Source organism: Loxodonta africana, chromosome 8 (genome assembly GCF_030014295.1).
Source record: "Loxodonta africana isolate mLoxAfr1 chromosome 8, mLoxAfr1.hap2, whole genome shotgun sequence".
NCBI classification, from domain to species: Eukaryota; Metazoa; Chordata; class Mammalia; order Proboscidea; family Elephantidae; genus Loxodonta; species Loxodonta africana.
The window spans coordinates 28150195-28170850 of NC_087349.1; the positions used below are offsets into that span (position 1 = coordinate 28150195).

Sequence of the window (20656 nt, forward strand, 5' to 3'; positions counted from 1 at the left end):
AAGATTTCTCCTCCGTTTCTTTGCACCAACACTTAGGATGATTTCTTCATCTAAAATACCAAGAGAGTAAATGAGATTCATGTTTACACCCCTTGCTGCTATAAGAGGTGTCTTTTAAAAATGTCTAATATTCACAGAGTATTACTGAGTCCATAGTTGAGGATCTTCTTCTGAGTATAAGCCAGGTCTTCCAGCATGAGGACGCTCTACTTGGTCTTTCTTGCCTTGGAGACCGGCCGTCTCCCTTGTATGTCAATATATAGTTCTCAAATCACCAAAAGATGAAGCCAAACCTTTTAAACTTTGGAATACCAAGAAAAGCCACATGCTTCCTATGTGATTGGATGTCGATCAGGTAAAGGAAACTCTGAGAAGTCCAAGGATCTGGGGATCTTGGCACAGGAGTCAACGTCACCAGCCCTGCACAGTTGGGATACCCTGTGGGTTGCACTCTAGCTGTGTGTCACTGGGTAGTCTTGTCCAAGGCTGGATGGTGTGGTTACTTGCAGGTGTGGACGTCAGTCATGCTTTCACACCTCCTGCATCGGACATAGCAGCACCAGATAAACTTACACTCACACCTTTCCACGTGCCGGACCACGTGAGTGTTGTAGCCTCGGCCACAGCACAGGAGGTTGCACCCATCGGCGCCCTCTGACGTGCGGTTGCATTCTCTGCCTTGTGTCCCTGGGATCCCCAGTTTCTTATTCTCTACACAGTAGTTGGGAGACTTATTAACATAGACCAGATCATCCTTGCGGATCGGTATTTTTCTCTGGTCTTTATCTCTCCTGCGCATTTTCTTCTTTATTTTGTCTGAGATTTGGATACTGTTTTCATATTTGTCCTTCAACAAATGACCGATCTTTTCGAAAGAAGACATGGTTTTCCAGCATGTCCTCACAGCGCAGGAGCCTGAAACCCCGTGGCAGCGGCAGTCTACGGACATCAACTTGGCAACAGCCTGAAACCAACAGTAATTGTGTTCAAACATCATTCACCAAGTGTTTCATTCTACAGCAGAAATACAGCCAACCCAATCACTTAGCTTTCTGAGTTTGTTTTCTCCTGCAAAAAAATGCGAATTTTGAACTTATACTTGTAAAAAACCCATTGCCATCAAGTTGATTCCAACTCATAGTGACCCTGCAGGACAGAGTGGAACTGGCCCTTCGGGTTTCCAAGGCCGTAAATCTTTATGGAGGCAGACTGCCACCTCTTTCTCCTGTGGAGCCTGGTGGGTTCCAACCACAGACCCTGTGGTTAGCAGCGTGGGGCTTAACCACTGTACCATCAGGGTTTCTTTTTAAACTTACAGGTTTTTTTTTTTTTTTTTTTTCTTTAAAGCATCTTTAAGGTTGCTTGGGTTCAAATGTTTTGTGCTTCTTTGGACCCTTGGAGCAAACCTTTCCAAGTGCCACTGAGTGTAGACCTGAAAAAAAGCCACTGCCCTCAAGTCCATTCTGACTCATAGGACCCTACTGGACAGAGTAGAACTGCCCCACAGGGTTTCCAAGGAGTGGATGGTGGATTCAAACTGCTGACCCTTTGGTTAGCAGCTGAGCTCTTAACCACTGTACCACCAGGGCTCTGGTAAGTGTAGACTAGGCTGATATTTTTATCAGAGACTCTCCGAAATAACAAAAGACAGTTTTTATTCCTAATTCCCTGTCTAATTTTGGGTGTAGGAGGGTGCTCATGCTCCTATGTTGCTTACCATTAGCACCTTCCTACTCAGAGTGTGATCCATGGACCGGTAGAACAAGTGTCACTTGTTAGAAATGCAGACTGTCAGACCCCTCTCCAGAATTCCAGAATCAGATGCTGGATTTTAACAGGATCACCAGGAGATCGGTTTGTATAGTTAAAGTCTGAGAAGCACTGATAAAAAGATAGAGCCCAAAAAACAAACCAAACCTGTTGCTGTCCAGTTGATTCCTACTCAGAGCGATCCTATAGGACAGAGTAAAACTGCCCCCCGCCCCATAGGGTTTCCAAGGCGTGGCAGTAGATTCGAACTGCTGACCTTTTGGTTAGCAGCCAGCTCTTAACCACTGCACCCCAGGGCTCCACTGATACAGCAGCCCTCCGCTCTCGCAGTACATAGAAACACCTATGGAACTTTGCAAATGAACCAAGGCTTGAACACCTGAGATTCTGATTTAATCGGTCGGGTCCAGGCAATGGTATTTAAAAAAAAACAAAGCAAAACAAAAAACTGCTCACATGAGTCACACGAACAGTTTGGGATGAGACCTACTGATTGTGTCGCAAGTTCCCAGTTTGAGCCCTGTAAATAAAAGTCATTACATTCATGGGGGTGGGTGGAACTCCCTGTCCTCAGGTCATAAACCACATGAGAAACCCTGACTAACCATCTGAAATTGGTCATAAGGAGAAAGGGCTGGGAAGTGTGTTTGCTCCCAGCAAATTCTTCTCCACTTCCCGAAAATAAACTCAAAACATATGTCCTATCCTCGCTGAATCAGTAGTGCCATCCTAACATAGAAAGAGGATGATATATATGTAATTTTTCCATTCTAAGTGCTGAGTTTAGTTTACACAGAGAGAAGAATTAATTAAATTAGATTACATATATTTGTAATAGCCCACTGCCTGGCATCCATCAAGATTTAAATAAATGCCCCCTTGCTCTGGAAAAGAAAGTACAGTAAGAGTTGAGATAACATTTCAAATGGGGCTAACGGAGAGAAAACAATACAGAGATTTCAAAAGTTTCAGGGCTCTCCTCTCTTACATACCAGGCTAGCCAGCATAGTTTCCTTCAATTCCCAGAGGATGGCAGAGCGGATTAATAAATCGTCAGGACTAGCTGTAGAGCTGACGTTCTGTCAACATGCTGGGTAAAACGACAGATGGATCCATCCATTCGATAACTTGGAAATCATGTGTGTAATCTCACCAAAGAAAGGGAAAAGCTCACAGCTTAAATTCCACTTACAGCTCTTATCAAAACTATAAAAGGACAGAGATTTTTTGTACCAAATCTAACATTGACATGTTTGAGGAATGTTACATATTCTAACAAATTAACAAAGTTTTCTGAACTATCAAACGAGACAGAGTATTTTAAACAATTTATAATAGACTTATAATCTCAAAGGAGAGCATATGGTATTGATTTGTGTGCAATGCTTGATACTTCCTATTAGTGTTTAAAATAATAAACAGAATATTTAAATCCTGTCTTTTATAGAAGATGGCACGTGTGCTCTTTTTGAATTCACAAAACTGAGAAGCTAATAGATTTGTCTCTTTCTTCTTAACCCAGGTAAAAGGCACCCTTCAATAGTATCAAAACCGTTTACAAAGCATGGCATACAGGTTTCTCCAGTTCAGTTTATGACATCTGATATTCGTAAAGCCCTCAATTCTTTAAAAATTCTTCAGGCAAATAAATGTTCGAGTTAGTGCAATTTGCCTAACGTTGTTCAGATTATAAGTGCTTGAAGTATATGACAAAAAAAGAGTTCAATCACTGCTAAGTGATAAAACAAATTGTCCTAAGAAAGCCAAACATCTAAGCATTAATGCATGTTTATATGTTTAAATGGAATCAACGGTCCTAACAATCAGTTCGTAATTTAAAGCTGCCTCTCCCTATGGCTGAGGAGCCGGCATTTTCTCTTATTGACCAAGTCAGACACCCTGTAAGGTGTTGCCAATTTGCAAAGGGTAGAGGGCAGACTGGGTGCTCACCAAATACTTATTAAATGATTAATCCAGCTCACTTCAACAGTTTTAAGTCATCCTTTATTGCTAACCTGAATCTGAAGGAACTAATAAAAATCACCTTCTTAAGCCAGCTGAAGCCCTAGTGGCACAGTGGTTAAGAGCTCAGCTGCTAACCAAAAGGTCGGCAGTTCGAATCTACCAGTCGCTCCTCGGGAACACAATGGGGCAGTTTTACCTGTGAGTCAGAATTGATTCGACGACAATGGGTTAATGGGTTCTTAAACCAAAGAGTTATGGTTGGGAGGTCAATGGTATTGGGAGACCTTGAGCCAGCCTGGTTCTCCTCCAATTCCCCAGCCTTAGCCTTGTCCATCACAGTGTGGGTCCACAGAGTGACACACTGTTTCCCAAGTTTGACGGATAAACAGAAACTGATTTTTTTAATTCAGTTATATCATCTTCTGAATTTTATTATAACACATGGGAGGGATTTTCCTAGATAGCAATCTAGCTTTTTTTAAGTATTTATAGTTAACTATAAATTTTCAGAGATGACTTTTTTTTAAGTTTTATTCCATTATCTTTGAATTGTTAGCATCCTTAACAATAAGTCTAAGAAAAGAAATGGTATTTTTATCTTAGGTATATTCAAAGATAGATAAATGAACTTCAAGGAGAAGAATCCCAATAAAATTGACATGCAGTTTGAATGACGATGCCCCCATAATATGCCAAGGAAGGAACTTGTACAGATAGGGATTAAAAGAAAGCAATGTAATCACCATAAGGTAATCACCACCGAGAGAATCTGATGAAATGTAGAGTTCCAGGGTGCGCGCGCGCACACACACACACAGTTTAACTCTACAGAACTTAGGGCTTTGCAAAGCACATTCATAAACTGTTTTACTCGATTTAGTTTTATAATACAAAGAACTGCCTTGCACATGCTGTTGTCGTGTGCCATTGAGTTGATTCGCACTCATAGTGACCCTATAGGATAGAGTAGAACTGCCCCAAAGGGTTTCCTAGGCTCTGATGTTTACGGGAACAGACGACCAGGTCTTTTCTTCTCTGGAGTGGCTGGTGGGTTCAAACTGTTAACCTTTCGATTAGTAGCAGAGCACTTATCCATTGTAGCACTAGGGCTCCTTTTGCATTGCACATAGTAGGTGCTTAATGAACCTATACTTGCTATTATTCCAATTTTACAGAAAAATCAACAGTGTGGTTAAGACACTTGTTTTACCTAAGGAAAGTCGGCGATACATGATATACAGTCTTTAGGTGCAGGAGGATAATTTTAGTATAACAGAGAAAAACAAAAGAGGAAAATACAAGAACATTTTAGGAAATTGCATGAACACTCCAGAAAAAAAGTACATTCTGGAACTTTCCAGCTAGGACTCTTAATTAATGTGAAACAGCCACCCTGAACTGCAGAGATGGTACAGCCATTTTCCGGTAACAGGATAAGTAAGAGAATAGCAGCGGAATGACTTGTGTGTGGTTATGAGCAAATTCCTTTCTCTACTCTAGTTGAGTTGTTAAGGTTTATAACGATATTAACAGAGGAATGTTTTGTTAACTATTGCAAACAGATGTTCACATTTTGGTGGAATATTTTTAAACTATGGGGGAGCAATTAGGAGGGTGGCATTTAATCTACCAGGCTCCTTGTGTATGTTCTGGTTTGATCAATTTTGAAGGAAGTGAAATAGGAAGGATGTATCATTAAAATTGAAGTCCTTGATACGCAAAATATGTTTTATGTAAAAATGAAAACTGCTTGGGAATTGGTCTAAATACTGACGGCTATGACAATTTTGACTCAGATGTATTGCAGGGGGTGGTGATTTTTTTTCTAGGACATTGCTTTATCCAAACTTGACAGAAATGGCCAGAAAGCAGTGGTGGAACATTTTGTGACTAATGTTTCATTTTGTCAACTATCAGATGATCTGTTTAAGTTTTTAATGAAAACTGCAACATGCGGTTGGATGGTTGGATGTCAAATTTCTATTCCTCTGACCCATTTTGTTGCTTTCTGTCCAAAAATATATTTTAACCTGCTGAGAAGCAAAACATGTGTGTGTTGTTCAACTGCTTATAAATATTCTTGAAACAGGTCAATGAAAATTTGGGGTCAGGCCCTTCCCACTCTTTTGAGTTACTCATCATAAAACAAATTATGGGGTAGGGAAACTTGAAAGTTTCTGAGGTGGACATGGGAAGAATGGAAATATTTTAAGCACACCAAAAGAAATATCCATAAATATTCCAAGTCACATTATTCTCAGTAGTTCTGCCCCTGGAAGACATCACATCATTCTGTTAGCCAATCACCATTCAGCAACATTATTCTTGGAGCCATAACTTTAGGAATGGTGTCAGAAACCAAGTGGGATTCAGGGTATTTAAGGTCAGCGGTTAGAAAATCATCTATCCTGCTCATAGCACTACTAAGCGCCAGTACCCACATTTCTCTGAACCCTTTCCTACATTTTGAGTTTGGGGATTTTGAGACTAGGAAAATCAACAACTCAATTGAATGCAGACCTTGAACTTTATTCAGAATATGCCTATTAGATTAAAATCCTAATTGCCAGTATTGAAAGTTGAGTTGATTGCTCTTCCATTTTGGATAATAACCTGGAAACCTAATTTTTTTTTCCCCCACACCAATGGAAAGAAAAATACTGAAATGTTTTGAATTGTAATACTTCATAAGAAAAGACTAACAAAAATACCACTGTAGGGCTCTAAATATATCCAGGTAAATATTTGGTAACACTTTAAGGTTCCATCTAGAATAACGTGGCGGGGGGGGAGGGGGAAGCTTTCAGTACAGAAAACTGAAATTTACTTAACATTGTGTATATATTCCTACACTCAATTATTTTCTGTATAATTAGAATAATGGCAAAAACCTAGGTAATGGGAGAAAATTGTTTTTTTGCCAACAAGGGGTGGATTAAAATTGATGCTGTATGCTTTTAATACAGTTAGAATATAAATGATATTTTACGACCAAAGTTAACAGTTACAGAGGAAAACACTGCTACCTAATTTGAAAAGAACACACAAAACAGAATAAAGCTAAATAGTTGCCTAATATTAGTAATAAAAATACATTTTAGAACGCCTTAGGGATTTTCATAATTTCAGAGGTGACTTTATTTACAGAGAACTTGTCACAGCATAAGTTTCTTAGTTTTATTTTCTGGTTAACTTCATTTGAAATCTCTACTAAATTTTTAAAGCATGGCAAAAGAAGGCTTAAGGTATATATTAATAATAAATATTCATCCAATTATTTTCTTGTTTTTAAAATGTTATTTTGATATATTTTGATGATTTTCTCTAGTTTAAACCTAGAGTTTTAAAGAACATATGTTCACTATATTTCACCTCTTTAGAAATAACATTAGAAATAATAAAAAGTCCTTCATTGGATATTTAAATTGAAGCCATGACTCATTCAAGATTTTTTTTTTTTAAATAAAACTTTAAGGAAAAGAGCCATTGCTTTCTAGCAAGATAAAATAAATTAAAATTTCTAAACAAAAATATGAAAATCTTACACAGCTACTTACTAACTTTCTGCTTCACTATTTTTTAGCTGATACAAGCGTTAAGGTGATAGATTTATTGAGATTTCTGTTTTTGTTTTTAAAAGCAGAGCAGTTTAAGTAAAGAAAACTGGCTGGAACTTGAAACTACACTGAATGGGTTCCATTTATTTACTTTCCAAAAATGTAAAACAAACGCAACATATACTTTAAATATTCCTGAGAGATAGTGCAACTTATTTTATTTCAGGAGAATTGGGCACCCTGCAGTGACTACTTTGGGACCTTTACAGTTTATTGGATATTTACAATATTATAGGATATGTGCTGATATTCCTATCCTAGAAAGGTTATTACAACACCAGTTTAACTGTTTTAAAAGCAGGGCTGCCAACCAGTTTCAAAGGCTATGCTAATGCTGCTGGTTAGGGACCACTTCTGAAAACCACCAGTACAGCAGTGAGTCTCAAAGTCTATTTTACATAAGAATCACCTGGGGATCTTGCTAAAATGTAGGTTCTGATTCAGTATATCTGGGGGTGGAGATGCAAATTCTCAGCAGGGGTTTGAACCCGAAAGAACCGGTTCAAAGCCCTGCTTAAAAGTTACTATGTAATTCAATTCAACTGTGTTGGAGAACCCAAACTGTATTGTGTCAATATTCATTAATGTAAAGATATAAAAGTTAAATAAAGCCACAAATGTACTCTATTTTAGGAAAACTTAATGTAAAAAAAGAAAATCACAACACCTAAAAAAGGTTAATTAGGTGGTAAAAAAAAAAATTAGGTGGTAGTTCTTCAAATTTGACTCCCTTCAATCTTCAGTACATCTCTATTTTAAAATATCTATATACAATTATATCTATTGTCTTCCTTACATTCATCTGTATTTTATGAATTTTTACAATAAAGCTTCAGTACTTTATAATAAGATAACTATTTCTACTGAAAAAATTTGCTTTACAAAAAATATTAGTTAAGGGCTGTGTATTCCCTTAGTGCACTCAAGAAATGTTTGCTAGAGAAAGTATGGACAACACTGATAACATGTTTTGGAGTCACTGCTCACTAAAAAATAGATGTAAAAAATTAATCAATATTCAAATTGGGGGAAATGAATTCTGATTTAGCCCCAGTAGAAAGGCAGACACTGTCAATCCTATTCGGGCTCTGCCACTAATCAGCTAAGGGGAAGTAACCATATAACCCAACAGGCACTTCTACATCTATTATTTTATAACTAATATCTCAGGTATACAAGGTATATAAACACCTTCTATCACAGGATCCAGCTCACATCACATGGAGACCTATGCTAACCCAGTGTGGTGAATACACACTAATGAAGGAATCCATATGATTCTCAGACTGCAGGTGTTTGGTTTTTAAACCACTTAGTTTCACCCAGACGTGTAAATGTGGTGTTAAAAATTTACCTAAAGCCCCTGGATTTTTATTCCATTTTCTAATACATACCTGCCTTCCCGCTTCATTGTTATGCAGGTTCATTGCTAACAGAGCTTGGCTTTCCTTTTCCGTGGTGTTTCTGATGGGGGAATCGAGGAACCTTCTGCTGAACCACATGCCATACTGGACATCATCGGAGCAGCCCCCCCAGTGCCAGCCTTCGCTGGCCGAGCCGCCGTTCTGCAAGGTGGTATCACAGGAACATTCTGTCATGTTGCCTGCACTGCACGACCTTGTCACAGAATGCACCAGGCCAGCAGCCATCACGGCATGAATGAACGCTGTTTCCTTGGTGCCTAGAATAAAACATACATCCCTAAATTAGAGAGCCACTATAGCTGTCAATGCTCTGAACAAAGCCTCCCACTCATCCTATCAGAGAAGTAATATTTCCAAGTGCTGACAATGGATGCTTTAATGAGTACTCATTAGAAAGGCAGATTTCCTATTCTGGTCTTTAAAAAAAAACAGCAGTGTTAATTTTCAGTATTCCACTTGAGGGACTGTCATATATTATGGCATTGTTTAATGTCATTATTCCTGCAATAATGACTTATTAATGTGTGCCAGCACCTAGCTCAGTGCTTAATACAGAGTAACAGCTCAATAAATACCTGTTGAGTGTAAAATCTTTTGCATGGATACTGTAAATGGTAATATAACACCCAAAGGAAACCAGATTACCTTTCTTTTGAAATTTTAAATGTTATTACAAAACACTCACTGAAAAATTTGGTGTGATTTTTGCTGTCAAAAACAATGTAAATTAGAATGCAAACCAAGATGAAGCAAAGTCCAAAAACAATTAGTAAATAAACGTCAGTTTACTTTCACATTGAAGATTAGCCCTCCTTCAGGCAATTTATTGATAAAAACACTGGTGGGGTAGTGGTTAAGTGCTATGGCTGCTAACCAAAAGGTCCGCAGTTCGAATCCACCAGGTGCTCCTTGGAAAGCCTACTCTGTTCCGTAGGGAATCGACTCAAAGGCAACGGGTTTTGGTTAGGGTATTGTGAATAATAATCACCGATGTTTACATAAACCAGTTAAACATTTAATATAGTCTTAAAGGCAATCAAAGGTAAAATAATTAAAATGCTACTAGCAAAAAAAAATTATGAAAAGTATTGGATATTGAAAAATCTGTATTTAGCACACCTACAGTAGAGTTTGAGCTCAAATCTTAGAAAAGTAAAGCTCCATTAAAACATTAACAAAACAGACTAGAAGGGACTCAGCAGGCGACTATTTTTTTTTCCTCTTGCGAGATGTTTAGATTGGAGGAGAAACAGTTTCACGCCCGTGGCCCAATAAACCTTTTCAACAGCGGATGATGCCTCTGCATTTCAGCAACTGTGAAGAACATATCTTTTTTTTTCTTTTCTTTTCCTGCAGGAGGTCAGGGCTCCTTCGGAAGGGTGTGCCGGCCAAAACGCAGCGGGGGAAATGCGCTGCTTTGGCGTGGTGTGTGTTGCGACCCGGCGAGGAAGGGTCAAAGGTGGAGGGCGAACGGAAATGAACACGAAAAACGACAACGAACCTTTCAGCGCCCGAGTCCTGAAACTGTTTGCATCTGCTCATATTTATGCAACAATCCTGCCTCCCTGTATCTGTATCCTTACCAAGTCACCACGCACGTGGAAGCGAAACTTTGTTTTCTTGCAGCTTCCCGAGCTGGGGATGTACACCGAGGAGGGAAGGGAGAGAGGGAAAAGAGAAGAGAGGAGAGAGCCAAGGTCGTCTTGCTCAGGTTTGCCGCCCTTGGGTTGTCCAGGACAGTCTGTCTTAAAGTCACCATTATTTCGTCAACCCGGCTCTTCGAGGAGCTTACAAACGTGGGGCTTCGCTGCAATGAGCCACTTACTTATGCAAGGCTCGGTGCGCAGTGAGCCGGTTAAATCAAAGCAGATGCCGCGGCGGCATTCCCTGCCACCGACCTCATGTTTCTCCAGCTGGTCACCTACATAGCGGGGCGCTACAGGGTCCAGGGGGTCGACGGGGTAGGAAAGTCAGAGCTTTCCCCAACTCTGGCAGGGCGCCGCGGGAAGGAGAAAGAGTTACAGCCCCCAAGCTCCCGGCTCAGCACCTGGATGCCAGCCCTTCCCGCTCCGCACCTGCACTCCAGCTCTGGTCTCTGACCTCCCTCGCTCCCCGCAATTCCCATCCGCTAGTTGTTGTGGGCCGTGGGGTCCGTTTAGACTTAGAGAGACTCTGTGTGACAGAGTAGAACTGCCCCACAGGGTTTTCTAGGCTATAATCTTTGCGGGAGCACATCGCCAGGTCTTTCTCTCGCAGCACCGCTGGATGGGCTTGAACCGCGAACCTTTGGTTAGCAGGTGAACAGTTAACCGTTTGCACACCAGGGCTCCTTTCCCGTTCACTCAACGGCCTCTTTCGGGATTTACAGAGCAAGGGAATCACTCCAACACTATTTCCTTTATTCAGAGGAAATTGGCGGGATTGTCGCTGCCTCCCCCCACCCTGCCCCACCTGCCACCGTCCCGCGACAGCACTACGGGTCCCAGGACTCACCGCTGCTCAGCTCGTAGCCGAAGACTGAGCTGGCGGCGGACGGGGCGGAGGCGGCGGCGACCATGCAGTTCCATCGCTCGTGCCTGAACTGGTTCCTGCACTCCTGGACGCCCAGGCGCGCGCCCTCGCGGATGCTGGGCAACAGGTACGGCTTCCTCTTGCACAGCTCCTTCTGGCGGCTGCTCAGCGGCAAGTTGGCGCAGCCCAGCTTCTCCGGAACCCCGAAGGAGGCGATGCCCAGCCACCTGTAGGACATGGCCGTCCCCAGGGTCAGCCTCTCCCTGCTCCCCTCCCAAGGGTCCCCGCCCCTCTTCTCCCGCTCAGGTGAAAGTCTCCTGGGGCTGGACACCCCTTTGCCACCTACCCCGTCGCCCCGGCTGCCCCCGTACTCACATCCAGTTTCCTTGGGCTCCGCAGGGGAACAGCGCGAGCAGGGCTGCCCACAGTGCGCACAGGCGGGGCAGGCCCAGGAGCGCTGCTCTGTCCATGGCCCCCGCATGGAGTCCCCCAGCTCCAGCCACTTCTTGTCCGTTCTCTCCGCCCAGAACCGCCAGGCCAGAGGTCAGTCCCCGGCACCAAGTTGTCCTCGCCCTCTTCCTCCCTGCATGCAACATAAAAAGAAGTCCCGCCGTGCTAGGGGCTCTCTGCAGTCTCCTCTCGCTTGCCGGGCGCCGAGTGAGGGGGTGGAGAAAGCAGTGAGGGGCCCTCCTCCTGCGCGGAGTTGGAGAGGTGCAGGAGATGCGGGAGCGGCCCTCGCATTCCAAGGTGAGAAAACTTCTGCGACTGGAGCTGCGTCTCCATGGCCCTGGGCTCTCCTCCCATCTCCTCCCCCTAGCCACCCTGGCGCCTGATTGGCCCCGCAGGTCATCATCCCGGGCCCTCGGGCTCCCATTGGCTAAGAGCAGGCTCCGTGGGGGGCTCACTCCCGGACAGCTGGTCCAGGCCCTGTTGTGTCTTGACCTCTGCGTTTGTCCCAGCTCCTGGATGCGGGTCTTCGCTGGAAGGGGCTTAATTCAACCAGAAGAAGACTGATGAGGGCGCTTCTGTTTTAGCAACCCTGGCGGAAGGCTTGGGTTTGATGGGAGATGTCCTTGAGTTCCACCCACAGCAGTCCCATTTGGACTTCCCTCTGGGTGGAGTGTTTGGAAAATCTCACTGCCCCCTAGCCGCGCTTTCTTTCCTCCCCCTCACCTCACAGGAGAATGATCTTTTTTGAGTCAGAATTGGTAGCAAACCAGTTGACCTTTCAGCGCCCTGCGTGAGGTCTTAACTTGCCACAGACTTCAGAGGACGGTGAAATGCTGCAAGGCTTATAACAATAGTCTTCATTTACATATGCATTAATTTTTAGGGAAAAGGAAGGTTCTAGCTAAGGATTTAATTCTACCATGTTTAAGTTGTATTCTGTGATTTCTTTTTCCTTTGATGTCTTATTTCCTGAAGTCCTTGAGAGCACTGCCGTCAGTCCCAGGCAGCAGATGAAGGGCAGACAAAGAAGGAAACCCTCCAGAGAGCTCTAGAATAGATGTGGGGTGTTCTTATCCATCTCCCCAGTCCCACACTATGTCTGTCCTGGAGACCTGGGACAAGGCCATACATTGATGATAAATAATGGGTGGTGCAAATGATTAAGAGCTTGGCCACTAACTGAAGGGCTGGCAACTGAATCCACCCAGAGGCTCCACAGAAGAAGGGTCTGCCAATCTACTTCCCAAGGTCACAGCCTCTGAAAGCCCAGCCATTGAAAACTCTGTAGAGCACAGTTCTACTCTGACACACGTGGGGTCACCATGAGTCAAACTGATTCTATGGCAACTGTTTTGTTTTTTTTTTTAATACACCCAGAACTGTGGGAGTTTTTAAATACAAGATCCCTTCCATCAAGTATTCAAACCAGTCATGGAGACAAGACAAAACAAAATAATTTGAGATTATTAATAAAGGAGATGGTGGAATCCCGCAGGGCACTCTTTGGAGCCAGTTCAGTAAGTTCAGAATAGGGGGGTGTTGTGGTACCTGGTAGGGAGGTCAGTGAACCAGTGGTTGGCAGGTTGGAAGGGTACCTGTGAGACACTGAGGGCAAGTGGAACATGCTTAGCTGTACTATCAGGTAGCCCTGCCTCAGTTGGGGTTGGGACATATTTCAGAGAGGCATCATCGGCACCTCAAAGAACTTCTGAAATGTCGGTAAATTCTCAGGGTGGAGACTAATACTGGAATCCAGACTTATTCATGTAAAGAATTTGATAGTATTTGCTGCCTTTCTCCTATACCAACCCAGAGCAATGAATGCTCCCTGAAGTTCCCAGGATACCCCGTTCATTCCTTTATCCAACAAATATTTATTGAGAGTATATTATGTACTAGGTCCTAAAGACACATTGTAATTTTTAGAGGGTGGGATTGATGATAGGGTGCAGTTACTGATCCAGAAACATTCTGGCTAATGACTAGTGGCTTCTCTGAAAATTAGAATCTGCTTCTGAACTTACTTTATTCTGTGAGCTTCTCTGAGAGATAGACCACGGCACATTCACTGCTGTACCTGAGCATCAAGCTTTGACGTTAGATCCTTTTTCTGAACACTTATGAGTGGGGAAACATGATGAGACACACCCTGAGCAGACACCTAAGTGGCCTAAATGTTTAAATTTGAGAAGCAACTTCTACTAAAGGGGGCAGGGCTGGGGTGTGGGAAGGAGGGTACAAGAGCCCTTGGGACTAGGAGGTGGAGAGCATCAATACCCTAGGCAGGTTTTAGGGCCAACAATGGTAGATGTTTCAAGGAGATTGTTTGATTTTTTTTTTTTTTACTTAAAAATATATATTGAGCCTCTACTATTGTTTAGATAGTGGGGATAGAATTGACCAAATGGTTGTAGAATTCACAGGCTAGTTGGCAAGGCTGGCAGTGAGCAGGCAATTACAATACAGTGTGGTAAATGAAGGAAGTATAGTGTGTCAGGAGCACATATAGGGCGGTTGCTTAATCTAGTCTAGGGGAGTCACTTGAATGTTGCCTTTGTTATCAGTCTAAGGATCTGGCACTGTCCAGGCATCCAGACTAAGCCTTCAGAGGAGCACACAGAGTATGCTAGAGCTGAAGACTACTGGGTCAACCATTTTCAAATCCAGGGCACAGTTTCAGTGCCTGTGTGGTCCTCAATCTCTCTGTGCAGCTTAGGGTCTTAGGGGTCCTTCTGTTCCTACCTCCTAAAGCAAGAAAGATGTGTTTCCAGGAGTAGGCCCAGCTGAAGAAGGCTTTTCATTCACTGAACAGACATTTGCTTGCCTGTTTTGTGCCAGGTATTGGGATCTGTGATGTATTGAGTACCTCCTATGACTCTCCAGCATTCTCTCTCTATCATTCTTTCTCCATACACAAAAAATCTCCATTCCCCAACAATTCTCATAATATGCAATCGATACTCATTTTATAAATAAGGAAATGAGCTCAGACATTAAGAAACATTCAAGGTCACTCAGGTAGTAAACAGTAGAATCAAAAATTAGTCTTATTTCAGAGGCCCTATTCTTTCCACCGCAACATACTACTAATACATAACCTAAACCACGAGGGTCAGTGAAAAAGAGGAAGACCCTCAATGAGACAGATTGATGCGATGGCTGCAACAATAGGCTCAAGCATAACAATGATTGTGAGGATGGAGCAGGACTGGGCAGTGTTTTGTTCTGTTGTATGTAGGGTCGCTATGAGTCAGAACTGACTCGATGGCACCTAACAACAATAACAACATTGCTTTTTTGTTTGTTTCCCTGACCAAATCCCAGATCAGTAGACTTTAAGCCAAAATTTTTCATTTGGGGGCCATGATTCCTTACATCACAGCTCACAGTTACCTCCATTCAAATAATTATTCTGTCCCCTATAACATTAATATCATAGCATTAGTCATTCTATAAATGGGAGCTAATACTGTCATCTCATGATCTGAGACCAGCTACCTAAAACTTGGTTAATGCTGTTAAGATAAAGCACCACATAAAGATGAGCCCAAGAGGCAGAAAGGGCCACATAAACCAGAGACTTCATCAGCCTGAGTCCAGAAAAACTAGATGGTGCCCAGCTACTGCCTATCAGTGCCCTGACAGGGAACACAACAGAGATGGAGCGGGAGAACAGTGGGAACACAACAGAGAATGGAGCAGGAGAACAGTGGGATGCAAATTCAAATTCTTGTAAAAAGACCAGACTTAATGGTCTGATGGAGACTAGAGGGACCCTGGAGGTCATGGTCCCTGGACCCTTTGTTAGCCCAAGACTGGAACCATTTCTGAAGCCAACTCTTCAGGCAGGGATTGGACTGAACTATAAGAGAGATAATGATACTGGTGAGGAAAGAGCTTCTTGGCTCAAGTAGACACTTGAGAATATGTGGGCGACTCTTGTCTGGAGGCAAGATGAGAAAGAAGAGGGGGACAGAAGCTGGTTGAATGGACACAGGGAATACACAGTGGAGAGGAGGAATGTGGTGTCTCATTAGGGGGAGAGCAGCTAGGAGTACATAGCAAGGTGTGTATAACTTTTTATATGAGAGACTGGCTTGATTTGTAAACTTTCACTTAAAGCACAATAAATAAAGATAGAGCACCTTATGACTCCACATTTGCACAGTTTTTGAGCTATATTCTGAAAAGGGATTCAGGAGAGAGATAGCCAGGACTTCAAGCACATTCATTTCATACAAAGGAGCTCTCTCGAAGGACTGAATCTGTGACCCTTGGTCATCTCTGACCAACTGAGCCAATTGAACCAGATAAGTAGCTGGCCAGCGACAAATCCCACCTCCCCTTCAAGGCAGTTGTAGATTACTAGTTGTAGAACCCAGGGGAGCCAGTTCCTTCTGGTAGTTCTCTCTTAGTCCCTGGGAAACTGCAAAAAAAGCCTGCCTGCAGAGATATGCCTTGGACTCTGCCTCTGGCAACCCATCAGAGGACAAGACTTCTAAGGGCCCTGTTGTAAGAATTTCTGCTGCAGATCACAGAGACTTATGTGCTGGAAACTGATACCAGAAGCACCCCAGCTGGTCTTAACTCCCATGATAGAACAGAAGACCAGAGGTGACTTCTTACATAACTGGGTCCCCATCCATTCTATTTTAACTTCCACCTGGATGCTACCACCATGGAACAGAGCACAGACTTGTGACCACTGGCTCTCAGGAGGGGGTGGAGAATGGCATTCTGGTTGCCCTGCTGTCCTTTGGTGGCATGAAAAGCCCCTAGGAATGACAGACTTGGAGGAAGAGAGGAGAGACCAACGACAGTCCCAGAGTAAGAGCAGGAATTGGGAAGGGGTGACATCTTGCTTTTTAAATTTCCAAAACTCAGAAAGTTACAAGTTTTTTGTTTACTTGTCCCAGGAATTCAGGTTAAAGAAGCCTTAGTAGAAAGTGGCTTATCTCTAACAGTGTTTGTAGAGATTATGCAAACTTTTTGGAATGAGGGACTAAAAATAAAGACAATCCTGGAAAAGGCAAGTGGTCACTGTTCCCCAGAGAACACAGGTAAGCTAAACACACAAAAGGGAAACACGTGGAGAGGGTTGATTTTCTGAACGCCCCTTTCAAAAAATTATCCTGAACTTCGCCAAACAAAACAACTCCCTGAATTTATACATTACTATAGATTTTAATGAGTTATCAAAAAAAACTACTTGGAAAATCTGACATTTACATTTTTTAGAATAATGCTTATGGATTGAGCACTGGGCAGTCTATAACGGAAAAATAAATTTGCTCTTCCTGGAGGTTTTTACTAAAACAACCTAGTCTCAAATTCTAAGTGAGAAAATGTCTAGGTAAAAATCATTTAGAAAGAACTGACAGTGTCTATTTTATTCTACAGAAATTCATAATTGTACTGAATTTCTCTGTTGTCACAAATGTTCATCAGTCAAAAAATGCCAGTCAAAACCGCAGCTTTTACATTCAAGGTTGTTGTTCCTATGTTTAACCAATGGTTACTGTCCTCATTGGCTCCCTGGATGGTGCAAACTGTTTGTTCTCGGCTACAAACCACCTGCCTGTCAGTTTGTTATACTGTGGTGGCTTGTGTATTGCTGTGATGCTGGAAGCTATGCCACCGGTATTTCAAATACCAGCTGTCACCCACCTGGTGACAGGTTTCAGCAGAGCTTCCAGACTAAGGCAGACTAGGAAGAAGGACCTGGTGATTTACTCCTGATAAAAATTAGCCAGTGAAAACCTTATGGATGACAGCAGAACATTGTCTGATATGATTGTGAGGATGGTGCAGGACAGGGCAATGTTTCATTCTGTTATACGTAAGGTTGCTATGTTTCAGAACTGACTGGGTGGCACCTAACGACAACAAACCTAAAGGCTGGCGGTTGGAACCCACTCAACGGCACCATGGAAGAAAGGTCTGACAATCTGCTTTGGCAAAGATTACAGCCAAGACAATTCTTGGAGCAGCTCTGCTCTGTAACACATGGGGTCACCATGAGTCAGAATTGACTGACAACGGGTTTTTTTGGTTTAGTACTGTTCTGTTTATGGGTGGGTGGCAGGCCAAAGTGGAGATTATTAAGTTTGACCAAGCAACAAGTGCCGTTTGGTGTTTACTCACATCTCAATCTTCACGTTGAGGTAAATCACATTTAAACTTAACCTTAATTTTTTCACATTCCTGATTGAAATTTTCAACCACTTCCTATTTACTTCTACATCAATTTTTAAGTCCTTTGCTTTGATTTCTAAAATACTTCATTCAGAATTTTTCCACAGCATGTATTTCTGGTTTAAATTCTCTCTACTTCCTCATACTCTCCTTAGGCAGCCCAGTTTCTTTCTTCCCTGTTCCAAATGCAAGACTAGCATATTTCTATCTCTATTTCTTGACACATATTGTTTCCATACATAGAACTTTGTCCTTTCCACTTATCCAAGCCCACTTACTCATTTTTGTTTTGTTTTGGGGGTCATACCACTTCATGAAACCTTCCACAATTAACCATTTTAATGCTCCTCTATGTTCAAATCCAACATTGCCTGAGGTCCCTACCACAACAATTATCATTTAATTCACCTTTGCTTTCTTATGGCTTAATATGCCTTAATTTTAAGTCATGGATTAGATTATGCAACCAGGGGGGTAAAAACAAAAAATAGTTGCCGTCAAATCTCTTCTGACTCATGGCAACCCCATGTGTGTCAGAGCAGGACTGTGCACTGTAGTGTTTTCAGTGGCTGATTTTTCAGAAGTAGATCACCAAGGACTTACTTTCGAGGAACCTTTGGGTGGATTCGGATTGCTAACCTTTCTGTTAGCCCTTTGCACCACCCAGGAACTCTGATTAGATTATAAATGTCCTCAAATCAAGGAGTATGAGTAATTATTTTGCATCTCCCCATTGACCACCACAGGGCTGAATGCTTAGTAGGTATTCAATAATAGCTGTGTGATTATTGTTTTAACAGACAAGGCATCTCTCACAGGCACAGTGGAATCAATGAAGCATTAAGTTGAGAGCTGTCAGCATTGACATAATCTACTAATTTGCCACTTTTCAATTGGAAATTTGCCATGACTTATACCCACTACATTGCATTCGTATGTGGTACGTGATTTACACCAGTTCCAAGAGGACCACCAGATGGCTATATCTGGAATATTCACAGCTTTGGCTTCTGCAAGTGTTAAAAACAGTAAATAAAGTGATGCTCTTAAATCTTTCTGACAAATCTATAGCCTTGCCATGTGCTCCTTCCAGGTAAGGTTGTTGAGCTGGGCTAATAACTCAAAATCTCACTGGAGTTTCCTCCAGTGAATGCCTTTATTTAAGTAGGCAAGTGCTCAGAGCCCAGAAGATTTATGAGGGTTCAGAGACATAAACACAAACTGTGTAATAGGTGCGAGGTGTGTTCCAACTGCAACCCTCTCACCTTCTGTGAATGATTACGGGAAGGGAGGCATCAATACAAAAACAGCTGACTTGAGGCTTTTAAATTCGCAATCTGATGAAGTCTTCTGGTGCCAAACCAACTTCTGGGGTTGTCACATGGCTTAGTGAAGCAGCTTCCAAAGTGGGCTGAAAACCACAATATTGATATACTGGGCCACACGCCAGAAGAGAGTCAGAGTCCAGCCGACTGGGTAAAAGATTCCAGTTGCTACTTTAGCACCAATGTATTGTCTGGAGTCCCCAGGGTACATTCATGAAACCAGCACCAGACAAATATTGTGGAGCCACTTTTAATGCTGTTTTGGGGAGAGAACTAATATTTGCCTTATAGGTTAACTGAGTTATGACAGACTTTGGATGGAAGGAGTTTCGCTTCAGGAACTGATTTGGCCCTCAGCGTATCTTCATCTTATAGTAATTGCTGGCAGTCCAGGGTGGGGTTCAGTGCCGGAAACTTACCCTTCATACTTCACCCTCCTCCCTGCCCCAGGGGTTCTGATGAATAAAGCATGCACAGAGAGAACTGAACCAGTTTGGGCAAAGTATCAGTTTTATTATGTGTAAGGCTTCCTAGCAGAGCTAGACTATACGAAGTGAAGTTTCCTGTTCCTTCACCCTGAATTGAAGACAGGAAGGACAACGAAGCAAGACTGATTTAATATATCCATCCGGGATGAGAAGCCGGACCTGACAGAAACGGGCAAGTAGAGACAACCGGAAGTGAGAGGAGCGCATGCTCCACTTGAGCACGTCCAAAGTCTACGAAGAGGAAGGGTGTAGCCATATTGCTTTTGTGGCACGCACTGATGATGGGGACCGATTGACTATTTTTTCTTCCAGGGAAGGAGCCACTAATGAGGTAGGGAATAAGGTACAGGTTTCCTCACCAGAGAAGAAGGAAATGAGAGCACAAAAATGTTGGAGGAAGTCTTTACTTCTTTAGGCAGAGAGAGCAAGTTAATTACCATATTTTTACGAAAATAATGAGCAGCTCCTACGTTTGTTTGCCAACCATGCCCTTCCCGAGGTATTTTTGTAAGCGCACTGTGCTAATTTTTTACAGGAATATGTAAAAAAAAAAAAAAAAAAATTGGCATAGCAGCATTTAGGAAAATACCTGGTGATGGGGGGGCACAGTTGGCAAACAAATGTAGAAGTCCTGCTACCTACTGTAAAATGTAGTGTGCCAAATCCTCCAAATAGAAAGGCAGATTAAGGGCCTTCATAGAAGCTACAGGGAGGAAAACTATGATGCAAATATTCTCAACTGTTCTTTAGAAAAGACAAGGTATGTAATGATAATTAGCAGCTGTGTAGGGAGTGGTTGAAAACCCTGATGGCATAGTGGGTAATTGCTACAGCTGCTAACCAAAACATCGGCAGTTCAAATCCACCAGGTGCTCCTTGGAAACTATGTAGGGCAGTTCTGTCCTGTCCTG

General features: G+C 42.6%; 1 protein-coding gene across 1 annotated transcript; it reads right to left on the reverse strand.

Moving 5' to 3' along the window:
- Positions 1-375: 375 nt before the first annotated feature.
- WNT16 (Wnt family member 16) lies at positions 376-11757 on the reverse strand. The gene is made up of 4 exons (XM_003407238.4): positions 11663-11757; positions 11270-11514; positions 8747-9033; positions 376-964 (listed from the first exon to the last, which is right to left on the reverse strand). The coding sequence occupies exons 1-4, from the start codon at positions 11755-11757 to the stop codon at positions 500-502; spliced, it is 1092 nt and encodes a 363-aa protein (XP_003407286.2). The 3' UTR covers positions 376-499.
- Positions 11758-20656: the final 8899 nt, after the last annotated feature.